The sequence below is a fragment of the Syngnathus floridae genome, chromosome 4, assembly GCF_059516105.1.
Source record: "Syngnathus floridae isolate MCC-2025c chromosome 4, RoL_Sflo_1.0, whole genome shotgun sequence".
Taxonomy (NCBI): Eukaryota; Metazoa; Chordata; class Actinopteri; order Syngnathiformes; family Syngnathidae; genus Syngnathus; species Syngnathus floridae.
Window position 1 is genome coordinate 9,396,330 of NC_142416.1, and position 17,756 is coordinate 9,414,085.

The following is a 17,756-nucleotide window of genomic DNA, read 5'->3' on the forward strand; positions in this document are numbered from 1 at the left end:
TTTGGTGGCAAATAATCATAATTTTAGACACTAGGGGACAAGAGAGTGTGACAAACCAAGCCAGAAATCAATACCCATTATAATGCTTGCCTCCCTTCTGTGACTTAGCCAAACTGAGATGAATATAACAAAACAGGAAGTCGAGATCCAAAAATAGGCGGGCCAGTTTATTGTAAAGCTCATCCTCCCCAAAGCCCTTAAACTGATTCTTTCAGTGCCCTGAATTCTCGTGCTGTCATTATTTTTACATATAGATCTATTCCACATGTGCAAATGTTAACAAGTGTCTCTTTGATGCTCCATGGCCTGGCCTCCCCAAGATCTAAATCAAAATCTCAATGAAGACGTGAAGTGAATATCAACACTTTTTTCCTTTTCTTTTCAACGCGGCGTCGTCATCCGGAGACGTTGAAATATAACAAGCCTATTTTTCAAATTTCGTGTTGCGCGTATTGCGTCGTCATATGGATGTCGAGTACGCATGCGTGGAAAGAAATCGAGGCGGGATTGAACGAGTTGGATCGGCGGAGTGTACGAGCCAAAAGTCGAGTGTGATACGCCGAGGAACGTTTAGTAAAATAAACAGAGGACAAACACTGTCTCCGACTACTATGTTCTGTGCCGTTGGATTTCCATCCCTCTTCCGAAGACGATCCAGATTTTGCAGGCAACTCTGGCCTTTGAGCGAAATCTCCACTGTGCCTCCAGACCATAGTCGGGAGGACCATATAACGAGTAGAAAGGCGGCAGAGAAAAAAAATAAAGTATAGTACGTAGTGTAATGAACTGAAAAATCTATGAATAATAACGAAATAATTGTAATTTTAGACTTGTTATTAAAATTGACAACACCCAGGAAAACGTGGTGGGATGATCTTAGAGATGTGACGTCACTCGTGTTTATTTGCATGAACAAACGGAGTCGATGAACTATAAAAGAAAGCTACTGCATCGGCTGAAATAGCCACGCAGGCGGATTCATTGCTTTTCCACATTGGCCGTGTTTTAGATGGATCTTCTCTTTCCTTTCCTCTCGTTCTTGGCTAAAGACAGCCAAGGCTAACGCGGGGCTACGACGCGTCCACAAACTAACGACCTCCCTCAACAAGGCATGAACTCACTACCTCAGAGCAACCTCGATCCTAAACGCTGACCAGTGTAGAAATCAAGTTCTTCACCCACAGAAACGAGATTAAAGGGGGAGAAATTAACAGTAAGTGAACTTCTTATTATTCCGCACTGTTAACCACGTGCTGTATTTGTTTATGTGTGTTATTTTGACAGCTCAATCTCACCATTGCTAGCTAACGTTAGCAAGCCAAATCGGTGTTCAGGTTGTGTTTTTTCAAGACGTAGGTGTGTCTATTTACCATTGAGCGTCAATCTAATCGCCAACTGATCATACATAGTGAAATAAAAACGCAATAGAAGAACTGGTTAGCGCAGTAATTTAACAACGTTGATGAGAAACGATGTCATCCCACCACGACCCATTTTAGTGATTATTCCACTTCAGTTGTGATAAATGACAACCAGTAGTACCCACTCTGTCAAACGGGTACGTTACTTGGCTTTGGAGTCGTTACTAGGTTATTCAGGACAATCAGTGAAATGGTATCACCTTCCCAAATCACATCATACCTCAACCATCCAAATAATCCTGCCACCTGTAATACAGTTGAAATTGAACTCAAAGCAGTTTTAGATGCTTTGCAAATGCTATGATCATAATGTAGAGACTTTTGTGCATAGCTACCGTTCATATGGTTGCTTCAAAGTTCTATGTATTTTTTTTAATGAGATGTTTTGCAACATTGAGTAGAGCTCGAGAGTCAAACCCACCTTCCCCTGTAACTGTGATTGTTTGCAGGATAAGTGGTATAGAAATTGGGTCTATACAGCAAAATCCACAAAAGTAAATACACATTGCTGGAATTGACATCTTTGTTTCAGGTCAGATTTTTTGAGATGAAGATTGAAGTTTGAGTTTCAATTGTGAGTTGGGTGAAAGAACTGGATTACGGGGTGAAATTCTGTCTCATTTGTAGGAAGTCATCAGCCAGCTCATCTTTGACGCAACCAATATATCATGTTGCACTATACAAGTATGCCGTAGATTCTGCTCAGGTGCTGGTGGATCTTCTGATGTTTTGAACGTAGAACTTTACTAATGTCTGCAATATATATTTTGCCTTATCCATACCTGTCATTTTTTCCATCAGCAACACAAGACCTGAAAATAAAAATTGCGGATCACTTATTTGTACAAAACAAAAACACATGGACATTTTGTATAACTGAAAAGGTAAAATGCATGTATACTTCAATATTTATTTCCCCCAGGATATTGTAATGAAATGATGCACAATATTTATCTATCTATCTATACACACACAGACGCAGACACACACGCAGACACGCATACACACGCACGCGCGCGCACACACACAAACACACGCACGCACGCGTGCACACACACACACACACACACACACACACTGCACACTTGTATCTTAGATTTGAATGTAGAAAAAATGTATGAAGGCCCATGAAAAATGTCTAGCTTGAAAAATTGCCAGATGGTAACATTTGTCTGGGCAATTCTGTATACAGTGTTGCATGTCTGTGAGCATTGGATGGGGGCACGACTGCAGGGCACAGGGCAGGGCGTTGTTTCTTTGCCAGTTGACCGAGTAACTCTCAACAAAAGTGCTGTTGTTGAAAAATCATGTGACTGTGTTACTGTGTGTGTTGGTTCCACCCCGGTCATGTGATGAGGGCAGGGCTATATGGAGCTGTGAGCTGCTCCTTCCACCACCGCATGCACACAGCATAGGCAAAGTGAGGAGATGGAGCGATGTGCGGTGGACACAGGAAACTTTGGAAAGTCTGACATACTCTGGGAAGGAGAAAGAATATACAGAGGATGTCCTCATCTATTTTGTAAGTACATGAGATGGCCTTTCAATTTTTCTTGGGATCATCATGATGATGTTGTCTTGTGACCAAGACTCTGCTAGACTGCAGCTACCTTGATCAAGAGGATAACCAAATGATCCTTCAACAATTATTTCCTTAATGCTATGTTTCCATTAAAGGTAGTTGTAAAATGTGATCACAGCATCTCAAGGCTTTTATCATAATATTTTCATTTAAAATGAGAAGACGATGTAGAGATGAATATATTTGTTCTGCTGCCAGTGTCTAATTGAAGTAGTACTTATGAAAATTGTCTGTTTGAGTTGACAAATGAGGTTTCAACCACTGTGTTTGCAGTTGTCAAGCAGGTTCTATGATACCTGAATCAATGCAACGTGCAAGTCCAGCCTGAATGACTGGTCTCTTATCCATGTGTTTGTTTTGTTTTTACCCATGCCCTGCATGTTTAATATTTCATATAATAAGGATGTTTGGATTTTCTACCAAGCCCATAAGTCTTTGCTGTCAGTATGACATCATGGTGGAATTTAGCACATATTGACCTGAAAGCCAAGAGACTCACACCACACCACACCCCCGATAGATTTTATTTGGCCAAGCCAGCAGGTAATAGGATAGCTTCCATTCAGAACATGCCTCGCTATGGCTAGGCAAAGAAATTGAGTGCACATGCCTAGTGCTAGGCTGAAAGGATGGGGTCCAGACCGTCAGTGATCGGACAATACCGCACACTGCATCAAATTGAGCTGCGTGGCTCTCATTCCAGAAGGAAGTCTTTTCTAAAGACCATATACGAGAAAGTCCACAAACAGTTTACTGAAGGCTAGGACATAGGTCCTCTGAATCGCATCCTGTGGTTTGAAGATACAAAGTTGAAATTGTGCATCTACAGTCCCTGACAACGTTCTGTCACTTATCCATGTGGTAGAAAGGAAAGCGTATAACCTGTCTTTAAATTCATTCATTGGTTTTAGAAATGACTCGTATGAAAGCTGAAACTCTCCTGAATGAGGGTCATTGTATGAAAATAAATTTGCTTTACTGCAGATATTTTTATAAATCAGATTTTGGTAAGACAAACATTTTGTCGCCTTGTCATATTATGCTCCCAATCCTAGTTTACAGCCTCGCCTGTGCTCACGAATTGATCCGTTAGATATTGGGTGTGTATAAGAAGAACCCCAGCACCTCAGTCAGACCTTCACTTGAACTGCAACTTGACTTCTGGCATAATAGAAGACCAGATCCACTCCAGAGGTGACCGACTCCTTTAATCTTTCTCAGCGTCACGTACAAAAAACAAAAAAAAAGATTTAAAGAGACTGGAGATGTTTGTGACGAGCCCAGGTCTGGCAGACCTCGCAAGACCACTGCTCGAGAGTTTGTTAGAAAAGCCCCTTTTTTCCACTGAAGCGGAGCTCCATCAGGCCTGGTCCCCTCAAGTCCCTGTGTCAACTAGAACAGACTCTTAGTTTAATCACACCACAGCCGCCGCAAATACTGCAAGAAATGTGCAAGAGCTCGTATGGATCCAAGATTCACCCAGAAAACAGTTAAGTTTGTTAGTCGAAAGATCATGGTTACATTCAGTATGAGGGTGCGCGAAGCATTAATATGAATAGCTTAAAATATCAAGACGTATTCACTCTCTTACATTCCCAATCATAAAAGGGGTCAGATTTTGCAGCAGAATTGTGCTTCATCTCAGACATTCATCTCTACATCAAAGTTCCAGAACTGGCCAGCCCAGTTACCAGACATGAACATCATTGAGCATGTTTGGCATAGAATGAAAGAGGAAGCTTAGAAGACAAAAGCAAAAAAAAAAAAAAAAAGCTGAACTCTAGGTGGCATTTAAGATGGCATTCTTTGCTATTCCTGATGACTTCATAAATGAATTAAATGAATCATTGTCGAACTGCATGGATGCAGTCCTTCAAGCTCATTGAAGTCGGAGAAAATATTAAATATGTCTGTAATAGCACAACAACTTCATTCACCAATTTATGTATTTGAGGTGAATTATTTGTTTGATTTTCACATTGCTTTATTGTGGGTGACAAAACTTTTGTCTTGCCAAAATGTGACCTTTCTGTGTTTATTAAATGATCAGTATTGGCATACATTACACCTCATTCGGGAAAGTTTCAGCTTTTATATGTATTTCTAAAGCCAATGAATGAATTTAAAGACAAGTTACAGAACTTCTGTCAGGGACCGTAGTTCACATGGTGTGTGTGGCAAGGAATGGCGGTGGGGATGTCATGGTCTAGTGATTTCCATGCATTATTTCAATATGGCTTTTCTGTAAATCAGCCTACACGAATTAAACACAACTTGAGGGAGACAATAGAATTTTTTCATTGGATTTTATTTGAGAACCAACTTAACTTTATTGATTTAATTTTATGTATAAAAACAACAACATTGATATCAGAACATGGTAGTTCTCCTAATAGATCCCTTTTGAGTTTGTAAACAATGTCGTGTCACTTTTGGGGATGCAGCCTAGCTGCAGGTGTGTAGTCTCAGTGGCCAAAATGAACGTGGGTATAGCCTCAGAGGATGACCGGGGCATCTCCTTAAAAAATAGATGTGACATTTAAAACAATACGTAATAAAATAAATACGATAACGTGTTCACCCCAGGCCACCGGGCCACCATTAATGTCAAACCCTGATCACATAACAGGACATAAATTAAAAAGTAAAAACTGTCGTCCTCATTCAGTCTCCCGCTTAAAAACTAGATAGATAGATAGATAGATAGATAGATAGATAGATAGATAGATAGATAGATAGATAGATAGATAGATAGATAGATAGATAGATAGATAGATAGATAGATTTCATTTATGTGGAAATGATAACAGTGATGTTTAATTCATAATTTCCTACTAGCACTAATTTGTATTATGTTTGTTGCAATCATCAAATTGCTTTTATTTAATTATAATTACTGCACAAACAAAGACAGTTGGTACGATGACTGAAAGGCATAACATGAATATAGGCAGTCATTTGTTTTATATATACTACTCCACTTGGGGCCCTGTGGGTCTTTGTGTTTTTGCTGTGGTTCCAGTTCATCCTACATTGATCTACAGCAGGACGCTTTTTGTTTTAGTGGATGACTTGTTTTCTTTGAGTAATGTTTGTCTGTAATAGCACAAAGGCACTTCCTGCTGGAAAACCTAAAAGGAAGGAAACTCCTGCATGCCTTCAACTGCAAAGAATGCTGCAGCTGGATTATTTTAGTGACTCTAGATCAGTGTTTCCCCAACCACTGTGCCGCGAGAGATGTTCTGCTGTGCCGTGGGAAATTGTCCAATATTAATTGCGGTGCACATTGTAAACAAGATCTCTAAACCACTGGTTAGTTAGTGCAAGGCCTGGTCAGCTACGTGCATGGCGACTCAGAGAATCTTGAGATTTCATGTTATGTCGGCCTGATTGTGCTGCTTCGGCACATATTCAGTTTATGTATGTGCTGCTGTGCGCGTTTGCAAACTGACGGAAATCCCTGCATGCAGTTCAACCGGAGAACTTTGATTGTGCATTTTTCACCAACATAAAGTACACTGTCAAGTCGTGACACCTTCACTGTGATAACCACTCAGCTACTGCCAGAACAGCGGGGCGTCTTTAAACATGACTGTGTTCTTATTGTCGCAACATTTATAGAGCATTTATTCTAGTTATTTATCTAGTTATTTTATTTGTTTCATTGTTTGAGTTGTGTGTTCTCTTTCCAGGGTCTATCTTGCTCTACAGCGGTGGAAGCCACCAAGCAGAGGTGCTGTGGGGAGTCACAGGCTGTGACTGCCAATCGCAGAGGAGCATGAGTCATGACCTCAGTGGTACTGGTTGACAGCAGTGGGGCAGTGGTGGAGTACGTCACAGCTGTGGAAGACCCACAGCAGGTTAGTTGAGTATAAACACACGCATGCACGCACACACACTGACTAGCTCATTGGTGTAATATTTTTGACCGTCTTTCTTGCTACATGTCCCCGGCAGGATGGTGAATTTGATGTGGAGCTGGAGATGGAGGGTGATGTGGAGGGCGAGTGTGAAGTTGAAGAGGTAGAGGATGCAAGAGAGGCTGAGAACTACACAAGTGTCATTGTGGAGGAGGTTCCTGGTGCCATCTTATCTGAGGAGCTCGGTTCCTCAGCCCAGGTGGTGGTGTGTGGTGACGAAACGTACATAATGCAAGAAGTGAGCAATGAGCAGGATGTGGAGTCAGAAAAGGGGGCAGGTGAGACATGACTTCTTCTGTATTACCTATTTCAGGACTATTAGTGGCACTTAAATTGACCTGTAATCGTATTTGCCAAACCATTAGAACTAAAGCCCCTATCTTATTGTGATGTAATGTACAATACAGATATAATAACTCAGTTTTGCGGGACATATCAATTTAATAATAATATTGTTTCAAATTTAAAAATCCTGATTTACACTGAAAAAGTCAAGTGACACAATTCAGATAATTTGCTCCCAAATAGTACAATTCAGTCAAAAATCCCTTGGAATCAGCAGATTGGAAGTGAACACAAACTGTACACTCACATCATGGGATATGGTCTTTAAGGCTAATTAATTAATGGGCACAATAATTTGAATGAAATATAGAAAACTAAGATCATGGACAATTGTAGTGCTTTCAAAATATCAGCAAGATTGCTGTAATTTACAGACGATTAAGGAGGTATGTTTGGGAGTGTTTTCAAAGGAAAAGCATCATCATTCCCTGCTTCAGTTTGACCCCCCCCCTATAGAAACAAAATGACAGAAAGCTAAATTACAAGTTTTGTTGAATGGATGGCGCTTCTTACTGTACTTGAACAGTACAGTTTTGGCTGAGAAGTTAATTTTATTTGAAACTTGTGATCTGATCACTCCCATCATTAAGCAGCACAGACACGCACTGCCCTCTTGTGGACAAGGTGCCCAATAATAGTTTTTTTAACCATTGTTTTACACATTTAAGTTCAGTGCAGTTGCCATGACTTAGAAGTTGTAGTGTAGTTGCTTACCCGATTCAACTTTTTGAATCAGGTAATGCTCATTGTAGTAAAATAATCCCTGTGGTTGAACCTTTCTGTGTTGGGCTTGCATGTTGTCTAAGAGCGTGGGTTCTTTCTGGTACCTAGCCTTCTCCTTAAGTCTACATATTCACTAGGCTAAAGCTTTTGTTTTTGACAAGAGATGAGTCCATGGTGTACCTTGCACCACCTTGCTAGCTAGAAGAGTGAGTAGTGTGTCTGCCTCAGTTAGAAGTTCGAATCTGCTGCGTCCACCCTCTCTTAAGTGTATTATTTATCCATGTATATATACTGTATGTGTATATGCACATATGTATGGACAAATTTTATTATTTGCATGAATGCATACATACATAAACATATTATATAGTATGTGTGCACAGGTTTGGACAAATTGTTTTTTTTAATTTGCAAGAATTCAGCTAAATCGTAAAACTGTTCAAAAGAAAAAAAACTTAGAAAACGGTGTCTTTTGTTTGGCTGAGAAGTTCATTTTAAATACGACGGTGTTATAAGCTTCCTCGCCTCACTGCAGCTTTAGCTGACGTCTTTACGCGAGTAGCTAGCGCAACGGAAGGATTTCCTGTGTCGGTCGCGGAAGAATATATCACTGGGTCGTAACGTGTTCATTTGAATTCGACGATTTCTACAAGCGGCGGAGTGATCTGCGATAGTTGCTTCCCGTACAATTCAGTGAGAAGTCAATGTGAATCTTCAGCAAGGGGAAACATGGCGACTTCGCAACGTGACGGGCACGCAAACCAGCTTGATCTACTCATCAGAGCCGGTAATATAGTGTTATGTACCGTTAACCAAGTCCGACAATTGCCGCAATGCATGCCCTGCGTTAACCTAGACCGCGGTCGCTCACACGGCAGAGTAGGCTGCTGGAGTAATGGAGGACTATCAGGAAGTGATCACCTTGGTAGCAACCTGCGGTGCTTTGCGAACGTTCCGGGAGTTCTTGAAGCTTTTTTTTATATATAGAAGGAAATATGCTCAGAGCACACCGGTCTGCATGCTTAGCCATTAGTCTGCAATATGATTATTTTGCATGCGGGACAGTTCAGCCTTAATATGTTGGAGAATAACGGTTGTCGGATCGGCCGTGGAAAACCAGGAAGTGCAAAACTGTTGTCTATCCTACGTCTTTGCCACGCTGTCTGACTGGAAGGACATGTGGATTTAGTTTTAGTAGTTGATATTCGCCATATTTGGGCATATGTTGCCTTTTCAACTCTGAGGACCATTAATATTTTAGTTTTTCACCGCAAATGACTTTTCAAGAGTACATTTGTTGCGGTAATGTAATGTAAATGTATTCACCCCCCCCCCTCTCATTGTGTTCTGCGGCGACTGAAATTTGGTCGTTTGATTAGAACTCACTCATATGAACCGTGTTTTATTATTTTAGATTTAAAATTTAATGTTCCTATTGTTTCCGTTATTGTGTTGTGTGCCTGTGGTCGCTGCGTGGGGCGGCCTCCCTCTCGCCTCTCCTCCCTTTACTCGGTGTGCTGATCGGATTCAAGTCTTCCTTCGCACCGTCTAAATGTTTTGTTGTTATCGCAACTGTGTGCAATTTTTAACAATTATTTTGTGAGAAAACAACGCCATAACCATCTTGTTAATCGAAATTGTCAACGTTTTAAATGCTATTTTGATGGCGGAAGCGTTGTCTGAAAGGAGGAGGCGTTCGTATTTTGATTGACATTCCTCCAACCAAATGGCGTTCGCCTGTGTTAGAAACGTCATTGTTTACGTAGTCTTTACGTCACAAGGGGCAGATCTAGAACCGATGTTTTATCCAATGGTTGGAGCTGTGCTCGTTGAGTGACAGCAGAATTTGTACGCTTATTTGAAGAGAACTGGAGGGAAAGGTTTAGGAGTGTAAACACGGAAGTCATTTGCAGCACTACTTTTTTGTCCAATTCTGCGCTATTCCTGGCTTTGTTACGGATTAACACATTTGTTATAAATGTTTCAGTTTGTAATCTACTGATATTTTAATCGCTCAATGATTTGTTAGAAATTTTAATGAGTTGATCATAGTTGGCCAAAGAATTGTAATAAATATTTGCTTTGTTTTGTTTTTTTCTCGCTGTAAAGCTTGTTGTTTAATTAGTAAGTCACATTGTACTGAAACTTAATGGTTCCTCTCTCGACTGTTGTTTTTAATGTCATCATGTTTCCCCTGTGCCTGGGCTTACTATGGACATTTCCCATCATGTCCAGTGAGTTTTAGAGCTGGGCGGATGGGTGTCAATCTAAAGATAGCAGCCCCATGTAGTACCTATCGCTTCAGTGCAATTGCCAAACATGGTGAGCAGGCAGTGATAGGGTCTCGTGTTTCCCACCACTGATTGACAACAGCAGGTGCTCTACTTTTCTTTTTTTTCAGGAGCCAACACATGCTCACACCAAATGTTATTTCTTTAGATAATTGTTTGTCTTAATGGTGTGTCCTAACTACCAAGAAAAAAGCAGTTACTGAAATGGGTTCTGTCTGTTTTTTGTTTGTTTGTTCGGTTTTTCTTTGGGGGGGGTGGATGAATGTTGGAAGGGTGCATTTTTATTCTTTTTGTTTTCGATCCCTCGTATCATTCTCCACTATTTTATAAAGACTTGTTTTCTCATTCCAATTTATCCTAAAATATAACTAAACTTGTCTCTAGAGGGCGCCATTCAATAATTTATAGCATGGTGTATTTTAAATACATTGTAGTCTGGCCACATTTTTCAACAGCAAGATCATGCATATGAATATTTCTCAATATTGTTGTTGATGGATTGTGTTTTTGTTTTTCCAGTTGAGGCTTCTGTCCATGGCAGTGTGCACTGCTCTGACAAGACCATCGAGGCTGCTGAGGCTCTGCTTCACATGGACTCACCATCCAGTGTCAGAGAAGATTGTAGTCCAGGTAAGATGTTTTTCATTCGCATTGATAATGTCATTGTAGTGTTAAGTGTAAGTGTTAAGCATACATATACTTACTATAATTTGAAGCCAAAGTAATCTAAGATCACACATCCCTCTCGGGTCTATCCCTCTTCTTTCATCTAGAAGCTTTCATCCCGCCTTATGTAGCAACACCAGAATTCCTCCATGCTGCCATGCGTCCAGACATCGCAGGGACGGAGGTTGAGATATCAACAGAGGAGTGCTGCGAAGATGATGAAGACGATATCGATGAGGATGAGGATGATGATGATCAAGATATTGGCCGCTTGATAGAGGAGCCAGAGGCGGAACAGGACCATGAGCCTGTCAGGAAAAGGAGAGGTAGATGGAAAGCACTCTGTTCATACTACCAATCAAAGCACTGAAATAAGTTCTCCAAACTCACTCTTAAAGGTGTTATCTTACCTTAAAAACCACCAAGTGCACCACAATAATTTTGTCCACTGTAGTTGTATCCCAGTAGCACTGCCTAGTGGTCATCTCTGAGTCATTGCATGGGCAATGACTCGGATCAGTAGGAAGATCTGATTGGGAGTCAAAGCCTCATTTTGTGCCTCCTACAAGCATGTTGAAAAGCAAAACTTCCAGTGGATGTTTGTGGCACGACACACTAAAAGCTGGAAGTAGAAGGAGGAAGCGAAGGTGGTTGACGTAGCGGGCAGATGACGAAGACGTATTGATACGAAAATAAATGGCAAACGTGTGGGAGCATTTTAGACTGAAATGAAGGTGAGCACCGTGATATGTAATAGTTTTAACACGGGTATTGCTCTCACACCAAGTGTAGCGCTGCTTAGGAGCTGACAAGAGTTCAAATTCACGCAGCGTAAATTTGGCGGAATAAGCTGTTGATTCTACCGTACAGTTTTCACTCCGGCCTCGCTGGAATCACGTTCATTCCAACAAACTGCAACAAATTATACATGCAGAACAGTCCAAAACCGAGAAATGAAGTAATATCGTAGCAGAACGTGTTTGTGCCATCATGCGTATTATCAGGCTAAACATTTAAGGGGATGTTAACGTTTGATCAGGGCTCATTCGGTCACTTGTCCACATTTTCAATCATGGTTTTCCTAAAATTGCCAACATTTCCAAATCCCGCTATGATTCTTCAACACACGAGCACTATGGGAATAGTGTTTATTTTGGTGTGGTCATACTTTGTTGGTTGTGCGGAGTTATTTATTCTTCCGTGTCATTGAAGATGTACATAGAATTGGGCACTTGAACTTGAAAAAAAAAGATGATGGCAATTTTGTCATGTTTCTTTCTTTGACTTTCTAGCTGGACGGAAACTGAAAACACATCAGTCCTATTCTAACGGCTCAGTTGATCTCGGTCTCAGGAAGAAATCGAGAGAAGGCAAAGGTAACGCGTCGTGTCAATAGAAGCAACATGAGCCCGAGGCCCGGATGAACATTTGACTGACTTAATATCCAGCAGGAAGCACCATCTACTTGTGGGAGTTCCTGTTGGACCTCCTGCAGGATAAGAACACGTGTCCGAGATACATTAAGTGGACGCAGAGGGAAAAGGGCATCTTCAAGCTGGTGGACTCCAAGGCTGTGTCCAAGCTATGGGGAAAACACAAGAACAAGCCAGACATGAACTATGAGACCATGGGACGGGCACTCAGGTGAGGAAGCCGCCCCGCTGTCCACCTTTCTCTTGGTGCTTTCTGCACTTTCACTTCACCAACATGTGTTCCTTTTCTAGATATTACTACCAGCGGGGCATCCTTGCCAAAGTTGAGGGCCAGCGCCTGGTTTACCAGTTTAAAGAAATGCCCAAAAACCTTGTGATAATCGACGACGACAAAACGGACATGTCTGTCGCCGACGTGCCGATGCGCTCTGAGACGACGACGACGGCGTCCTATCAACGCATCTTGCAGCCGCCAGACGTCCTGCTGAAGGGCTCCCAGGTGTCCTTCAGAAAAACCTCCGAGATGTCCTTCAGAAAGCCTAACATCCTGCGTGGCGGTAACAGAGGCAATGTGGCCCAATCTCCTGTTGCCGCAAGCAACAACGGCGCGGCAGGCGCTGACGTGAGGACGGCGACCACCTTGGGAGACGGGAGCATGATTCAACAGGCGGCTGTCCTTTCGAACACTTCCGGGCCCAGGTGAGATGCTGCAAGTTCTATTTCAACAATTTATTTTCGATTAAAGAAAAATAAAAAAAAATCAATGTTGAGTTAATTATCACTCAAGCCATTAAAAGTCCAGATTTTAGGAACCATCTTTTTGCATTTGATTGATGAATAGCATAGTTCAGTTTAACTTGCATGAAATTAGCATAATACTGAAATATCTTTAATTGCAATATTGACGTTTCCTCTTGAGAACCAGCAACATTCTCAAATACTCAATTGAAAAAATAATCAAAGTTTGAAAGTTCCCGGCATTTTGCAATCATCGCATCATCCATACTGTTATTATGAATGCTTTCCAGGACACTGCGAGTGGCCATGCAGGTACCGGTCGTTATGACATCGTTGGGCCAGAAAATCTCAACAGTGGCCATGCAGCAGCCAGCAGTAAGGACAGGGGCTGGTACCCATACCACCCTCCTGTCCAGTGCTTCTGGACCCACCAACTCTCAACAGAAGGTGTGTTGATCTCAACATTGAAATTTTCTAATACTTCATAAATGTGCTTTACTACATAAAATGCCCTCCCACAATTAAATAACTAAAAGGAATTCGGTCACAGCTCATTGCTTCTGGTGGGCATAGTGACGTCATTTCTAAAATTGCTCACAGGATGTGAATACATTTTAAAAAAGTAATTGAACATTTCCAATGTAAATGAGTGTTTTAACTACACACTGTTGTAATTTCTGGAAAAAGAATGAATTTTAAGTCAGGTAAATTAATTAGGCTTGTTAATTTTCGACTGCATCTTATACATGGTCTGCCATCTTAACAAAAATATGAAACACGGTAGCCACGTAAATTGAAATTGGCACGCAAGGTATGCTTATTATAAACTCGTCTATTTCACAGTCAACTTTCCGCAACATGTCAGTATCATAATGGTTTAATTTGTTGGCCATAGGTTGTGATCCAAACCATCCCCACCATGGTCCCAGCCACTGCGGAGAATGGTGAGAAGATCACCGTCCAGCTGGCCAAGATTATCACCATCCCAGCTCACCAGTTTGCTCAGTGTCAGCTGCAGACCCCCACGGGTGCTGCCAAGTCCGGTGTGGGCACGCCGACGGCCGGTATCAGTCTCCTAGGAAGCCCCCTAACGATGCAGACCTTGGCCCCGGTCGGCGTGGCCTCGGGAGCACAGGTGATGAGACTGTCTGTGCCCGCGCAGGCGCAACAACCAACGGCAGCAGCGCAGTCAGGGAGCGCGGGAGATGCAGTGGCAGCGCAACCTCACTTAATCGGTGGCGTTTTTAATGGTTCGGAGCTGGTGGTGGGAACGGACGAGCTCAATCCTGCTGCCGTCCAAGCGGTGCGAGTTCCCGTCACGATTGCTGTCCCGCAACATGAAGCAAATGCCAAAAGCATCCTGTCGGATGTAGTAATCAAGCTGGAGACCCCCGAAGTGAAGATGGAAGAGCCAGAGTGTTGAGATCCACTAATCCCTTTTTTCTCCTTCCCTTTTGTTCACTCAAGTGAGTTGCTTTGTACATAAAACTGTTTTTATTACTCTTGTTAATAACCAGCAGCAGACAAACTTTTAACGCCTCCTGAAAGCCGTTATTTTTTTTATTTTGTTGTCCCCCCCCTCCTTCCTTTGGGGTGAAACCTTCCTCTTCCAGTACTGCTGCATGATGTGTTTCAGCCAAGCCTGTAAAGTGATGAACGCTCACGTGGAGCCCAACATGCAAATAGGAACACAAAAACTTGAAAGGGACCAACCCACGTCACTACTGCTACACTCGCTCACAATGGACCGACGTCAATAGTAACAAGTGTCATTCAGGAAAATGACATTTTAGCTGAAAGTGTAGAACTGTGTAAGAAGCCTGATTTGATTTTTTTTCTTTTTTTTTTCTTTTCCTGCAACTGTCAAACCAGCAATTTGTACTTCAGTCATTGTGCAAATCAAATGTGTGTCTGTGTGTGCACGCGCGCTTGTGGTGCTACATTGGTCCTGAAACAGTCGATAGATGGCTCGTAAACAGTAGTTGACAGAGATAACAACAGGGCAGCCTTGGATTTTAATTTTGATGTCCATGTACTATATGAACTGTAGGTTGAATTTAGTTTTATTTGTAATTTTGTGCGTGGGCCTGCGTGTGCGTGTGTGTGTGTGTGTGTGTGTGTGTGTGTGTGTGTGTGTGTGTGTGTGTGTGTGTGTGTGTGTGTGTGTGCGTGCGTGTGCGTGCGTGTGTTTTCAGAACTTGTACCAAGCACAGTATTACAGAAACGAGATCTAACATCTGCAAAGAGTGTAGCAGAGCTGGGAGCTTTGGGATAAAAATAACTGGTTTATTTCTCAATTTAACAACTAATCAATCTTTATTATTTGAATTTGAAGAGATAATTGAACCAATGAGGAGTCAAAAAAATGTCATTAAGTATGTAAAGACTTATCTTTTTATGAGTTGAGAATTTGATTGTAGCAATACAACCAAACCATACAAAATTAACTATCTGTACCATGAAAATATCAAGCTGTAAATGCATTAGTGCTTTATATCAACAACCTCAATTTTGGTAATGTTTGAGTTTTTTTTTAATGATTGACTTTGAGCCAGTGCACACTGCCATGTCTCAGATAAAAATCAATAGGAATATGTATATAACCTTATTTCTCTACTTGCTAACGGATGTATAGCGTATTCTGAATGTGATGTCAGTCAAGTCCCAGGTCACTTAAATAAGGTCATGTTTTCCTTTCACATTGGCCCTACACCTACATTTCATTTTTTTTTATCTAAAAAGAGGAAAATATAGAAGTTTTGCGTTCAGACTGAACTGTTTGTATATTCAACATTTGAAGTATATTCTATTTTGTTGTACTCTTGTTTCAAAGTGTATTAAAGTAGATTTTACTGAAGCAAGGTAACGTGCTTGTTTTTTTATTTTATAAATGTTGATGTATTTAACTTAGGTTTGGGGTGCAATAACAACTGGCACACAGACATAATGATTACCTAGTTGCCATTCCCACAGTGGTTGGTCACAGCAATAACTTCAGTTGGATAAAGTGAAAAGTAAAAGTCAAATGAAAGCTAACCAAAGTCAGATATTGCTGTTGAGTTGAACAACATTAGCATTTAGTTTCTTAATGGTACAATGGGGAATGTATGCCCTTTGAAAGCATATAGTGTTCTTCTAAATTAGCAGTATTAGTACCTGGGATTTTTTTTTTCAGCTTGTAATGTGAAAACAATATCCTGCTGCATATGCAAACAATATGAGAAGCAAAATTAGCAGCTTTAAATCGAGTTTAAATACAAGTAAATAGTGGGTGTAAATAATGATAGAAATGCTAACAATAACCCCAAAATGTTTATTCCAGTCAGTTTGCTAGCAGCATGTTACATTTTCAGTCAAGATTTGTGAGGATTTAAATGGTATATTGTGCACATGTGTCCATCTTGAAGGTAGAGAACTGAAACTAGTGATGTGCATTCCAGTTCTTTTAAGCGAACAGAATCTTTGGAATCAGTTCACTCAAAAGATTCGTTCAAAAGAATTGTTCACTGAATCATTCGCTACACTTTATTTTTTACCTCGTGTTTTGTACCTATTAAAGTTTCCATGAGGTGTACCTAAAAACAGGCCACTTCATTAGGGGAAAAATCATGGCTAAAGTTGAACTGAAAGTGAAAAGTGCCACCCCCGCTCTCACCCCCACTTTCTGATTGGCTGTTTGATATGTGATGTCACTCTGACACTCTATTAGGTACACTGGCATTTTCAAGTGTACCTAATAACAGGCCACTTTATTAGGGAAATATCATGGTCAAAGGTCACAGGTGTCAAACTCCAGTCCTCTGGGCCGCATTCCAACATGTTTTCCAAGATTCCCTCGTTAAGTGCACCTGTGTGAAAAGTTAGGCTCCTGCAGAACGTGAAAATGAACTGATCTTTTCACTCAGGTGTGTTTAACGAGGGTAACTTGGAAAACATATTGGAATGCGGCCCCCTGAGGACTGGAGGTCGACACCCCTGGTTTAACTGAAAGTGAAAAGTGCCACACCCGCCCTCACCCCCACTTTTTGATTGGCTGTTTGATATGTGACGTCACTCGGACACTCCGTTAGATACACCGGCATTTTCAAGTGTACCTAATAACAGGCCACTTTATTAAGGAAATATCATGGTCAAAGGTGTCGAACTCCAGTCCTCGGTGCCGCATTCCAAAATGTTTTCCAAGATCCCCTCGTTAAGTGCACCTGCGTGAAAAGTTTTAGCTCCTGCAGAACGTGAAAATGAACAAAATCTTTTCACGCAGGTGTGTTTAACGAGGGTAACTTGGAAAACATATTGGAACGCGGCCCCTCGAGGACTGGAGGTCAACACCCCTGGTTTAAGTGAAAAGTGCCACACCCGCCCTCACCCCCACTTTCTGATTGGCTGGTTGATCAGTGACATCACTCGGACGCTCCGTTACGTACACCGCCATTTTCAAGTGTACCTAATAACAGGCCACTTTATTAGGAAAAAATCATGGTCAAAGATCACAGGTGTCAAACTCCAGTCCTCGGGCCGCATTCCAACATGTTTTGCAAGATTCCCTTGTTAAGTGCACCTGTGTGAAAAGTTAGGCTCCTGCAGAACGTGAAAATGAACCAATATTTTCACTCAGGTGTGTTTAACGAGGGTAACTT

General features: G+C 41.4%; 1 protein-coding gene across 6 annotated transcripts; it reads left to right on the forward strand.

Annotated features, from left to right (window-relative positions):
- The first annotated feature begins 893 nt into the window (after positions 1-893).
- LOC148398800 (ETS-related transcription factor Elf-2-like) lies at positions 894-15,980 on the forward strand. 6 transcript variants are annotated; one of them, XM_088373403.1, is made up of 10 exons: positions 894-1,213; positions 6,696-6,863; positions 6,961-7,201; positions 10,802-10,912; positions 11,056-11,274; positions 12,241-12,324; positions 12,397-12,592; positions 12,673-13,080; positions 13,410-13,566; positions 14,015-15,980. In XM_088373403.1, exons 2-10 carry the CDS (start codon positions 6,789-6,791, stop codon positions 14,540-14,542), a joined length of 2,019 nt encoding a protein of 672 aa, XP_088229529.1. In that variant the 5' UTR covers positions 894-1,213; positions 6,696-6,788; the 3' UTR covers positions 14,543-15,980. The 6 variants fall into 6 exon arrangements, with proteins under 6 accessions (XP_088229529.1, XP_088229531.1, XP_088229530.1 ...); XM_088373405.1 differs by having other exon boundaries at positions 12,400-12,592; XM_088373404.1 differs by lacking the exon at positions 894-1,213 and adding an exon at positions 2,779-2,943.
- The last annotated feature ends 1,776 nt before the right edge of the window (positions 15,981-17,756 follow it).

Excerpts from the sequence above, each read along its gene's own strand:
- LOC148398800 (XM_088373403.1), top strand. The coding sequence starts at position 6,789 with ATGACCTCAGTGGTACTGGTTGACAGCAGTGGGGCAGTGGTGGAGTAC. Across the intron at positions 6,864-6,960 it reads CTGTGGAAGACCCACAGCAG|GATGGTGAATTTGATGTGGA; the intron begins GTTAGTTGAGTA and ends TGTCCCCGGCAG. Across the intron at positions 12,325-12,396 it reads GAAATCGAGAGAAGGCAAAG|CAGGAAGCACCATCTACTTG; the intron begins GTAACGCGTCGT and ends CTTAATATCCAG.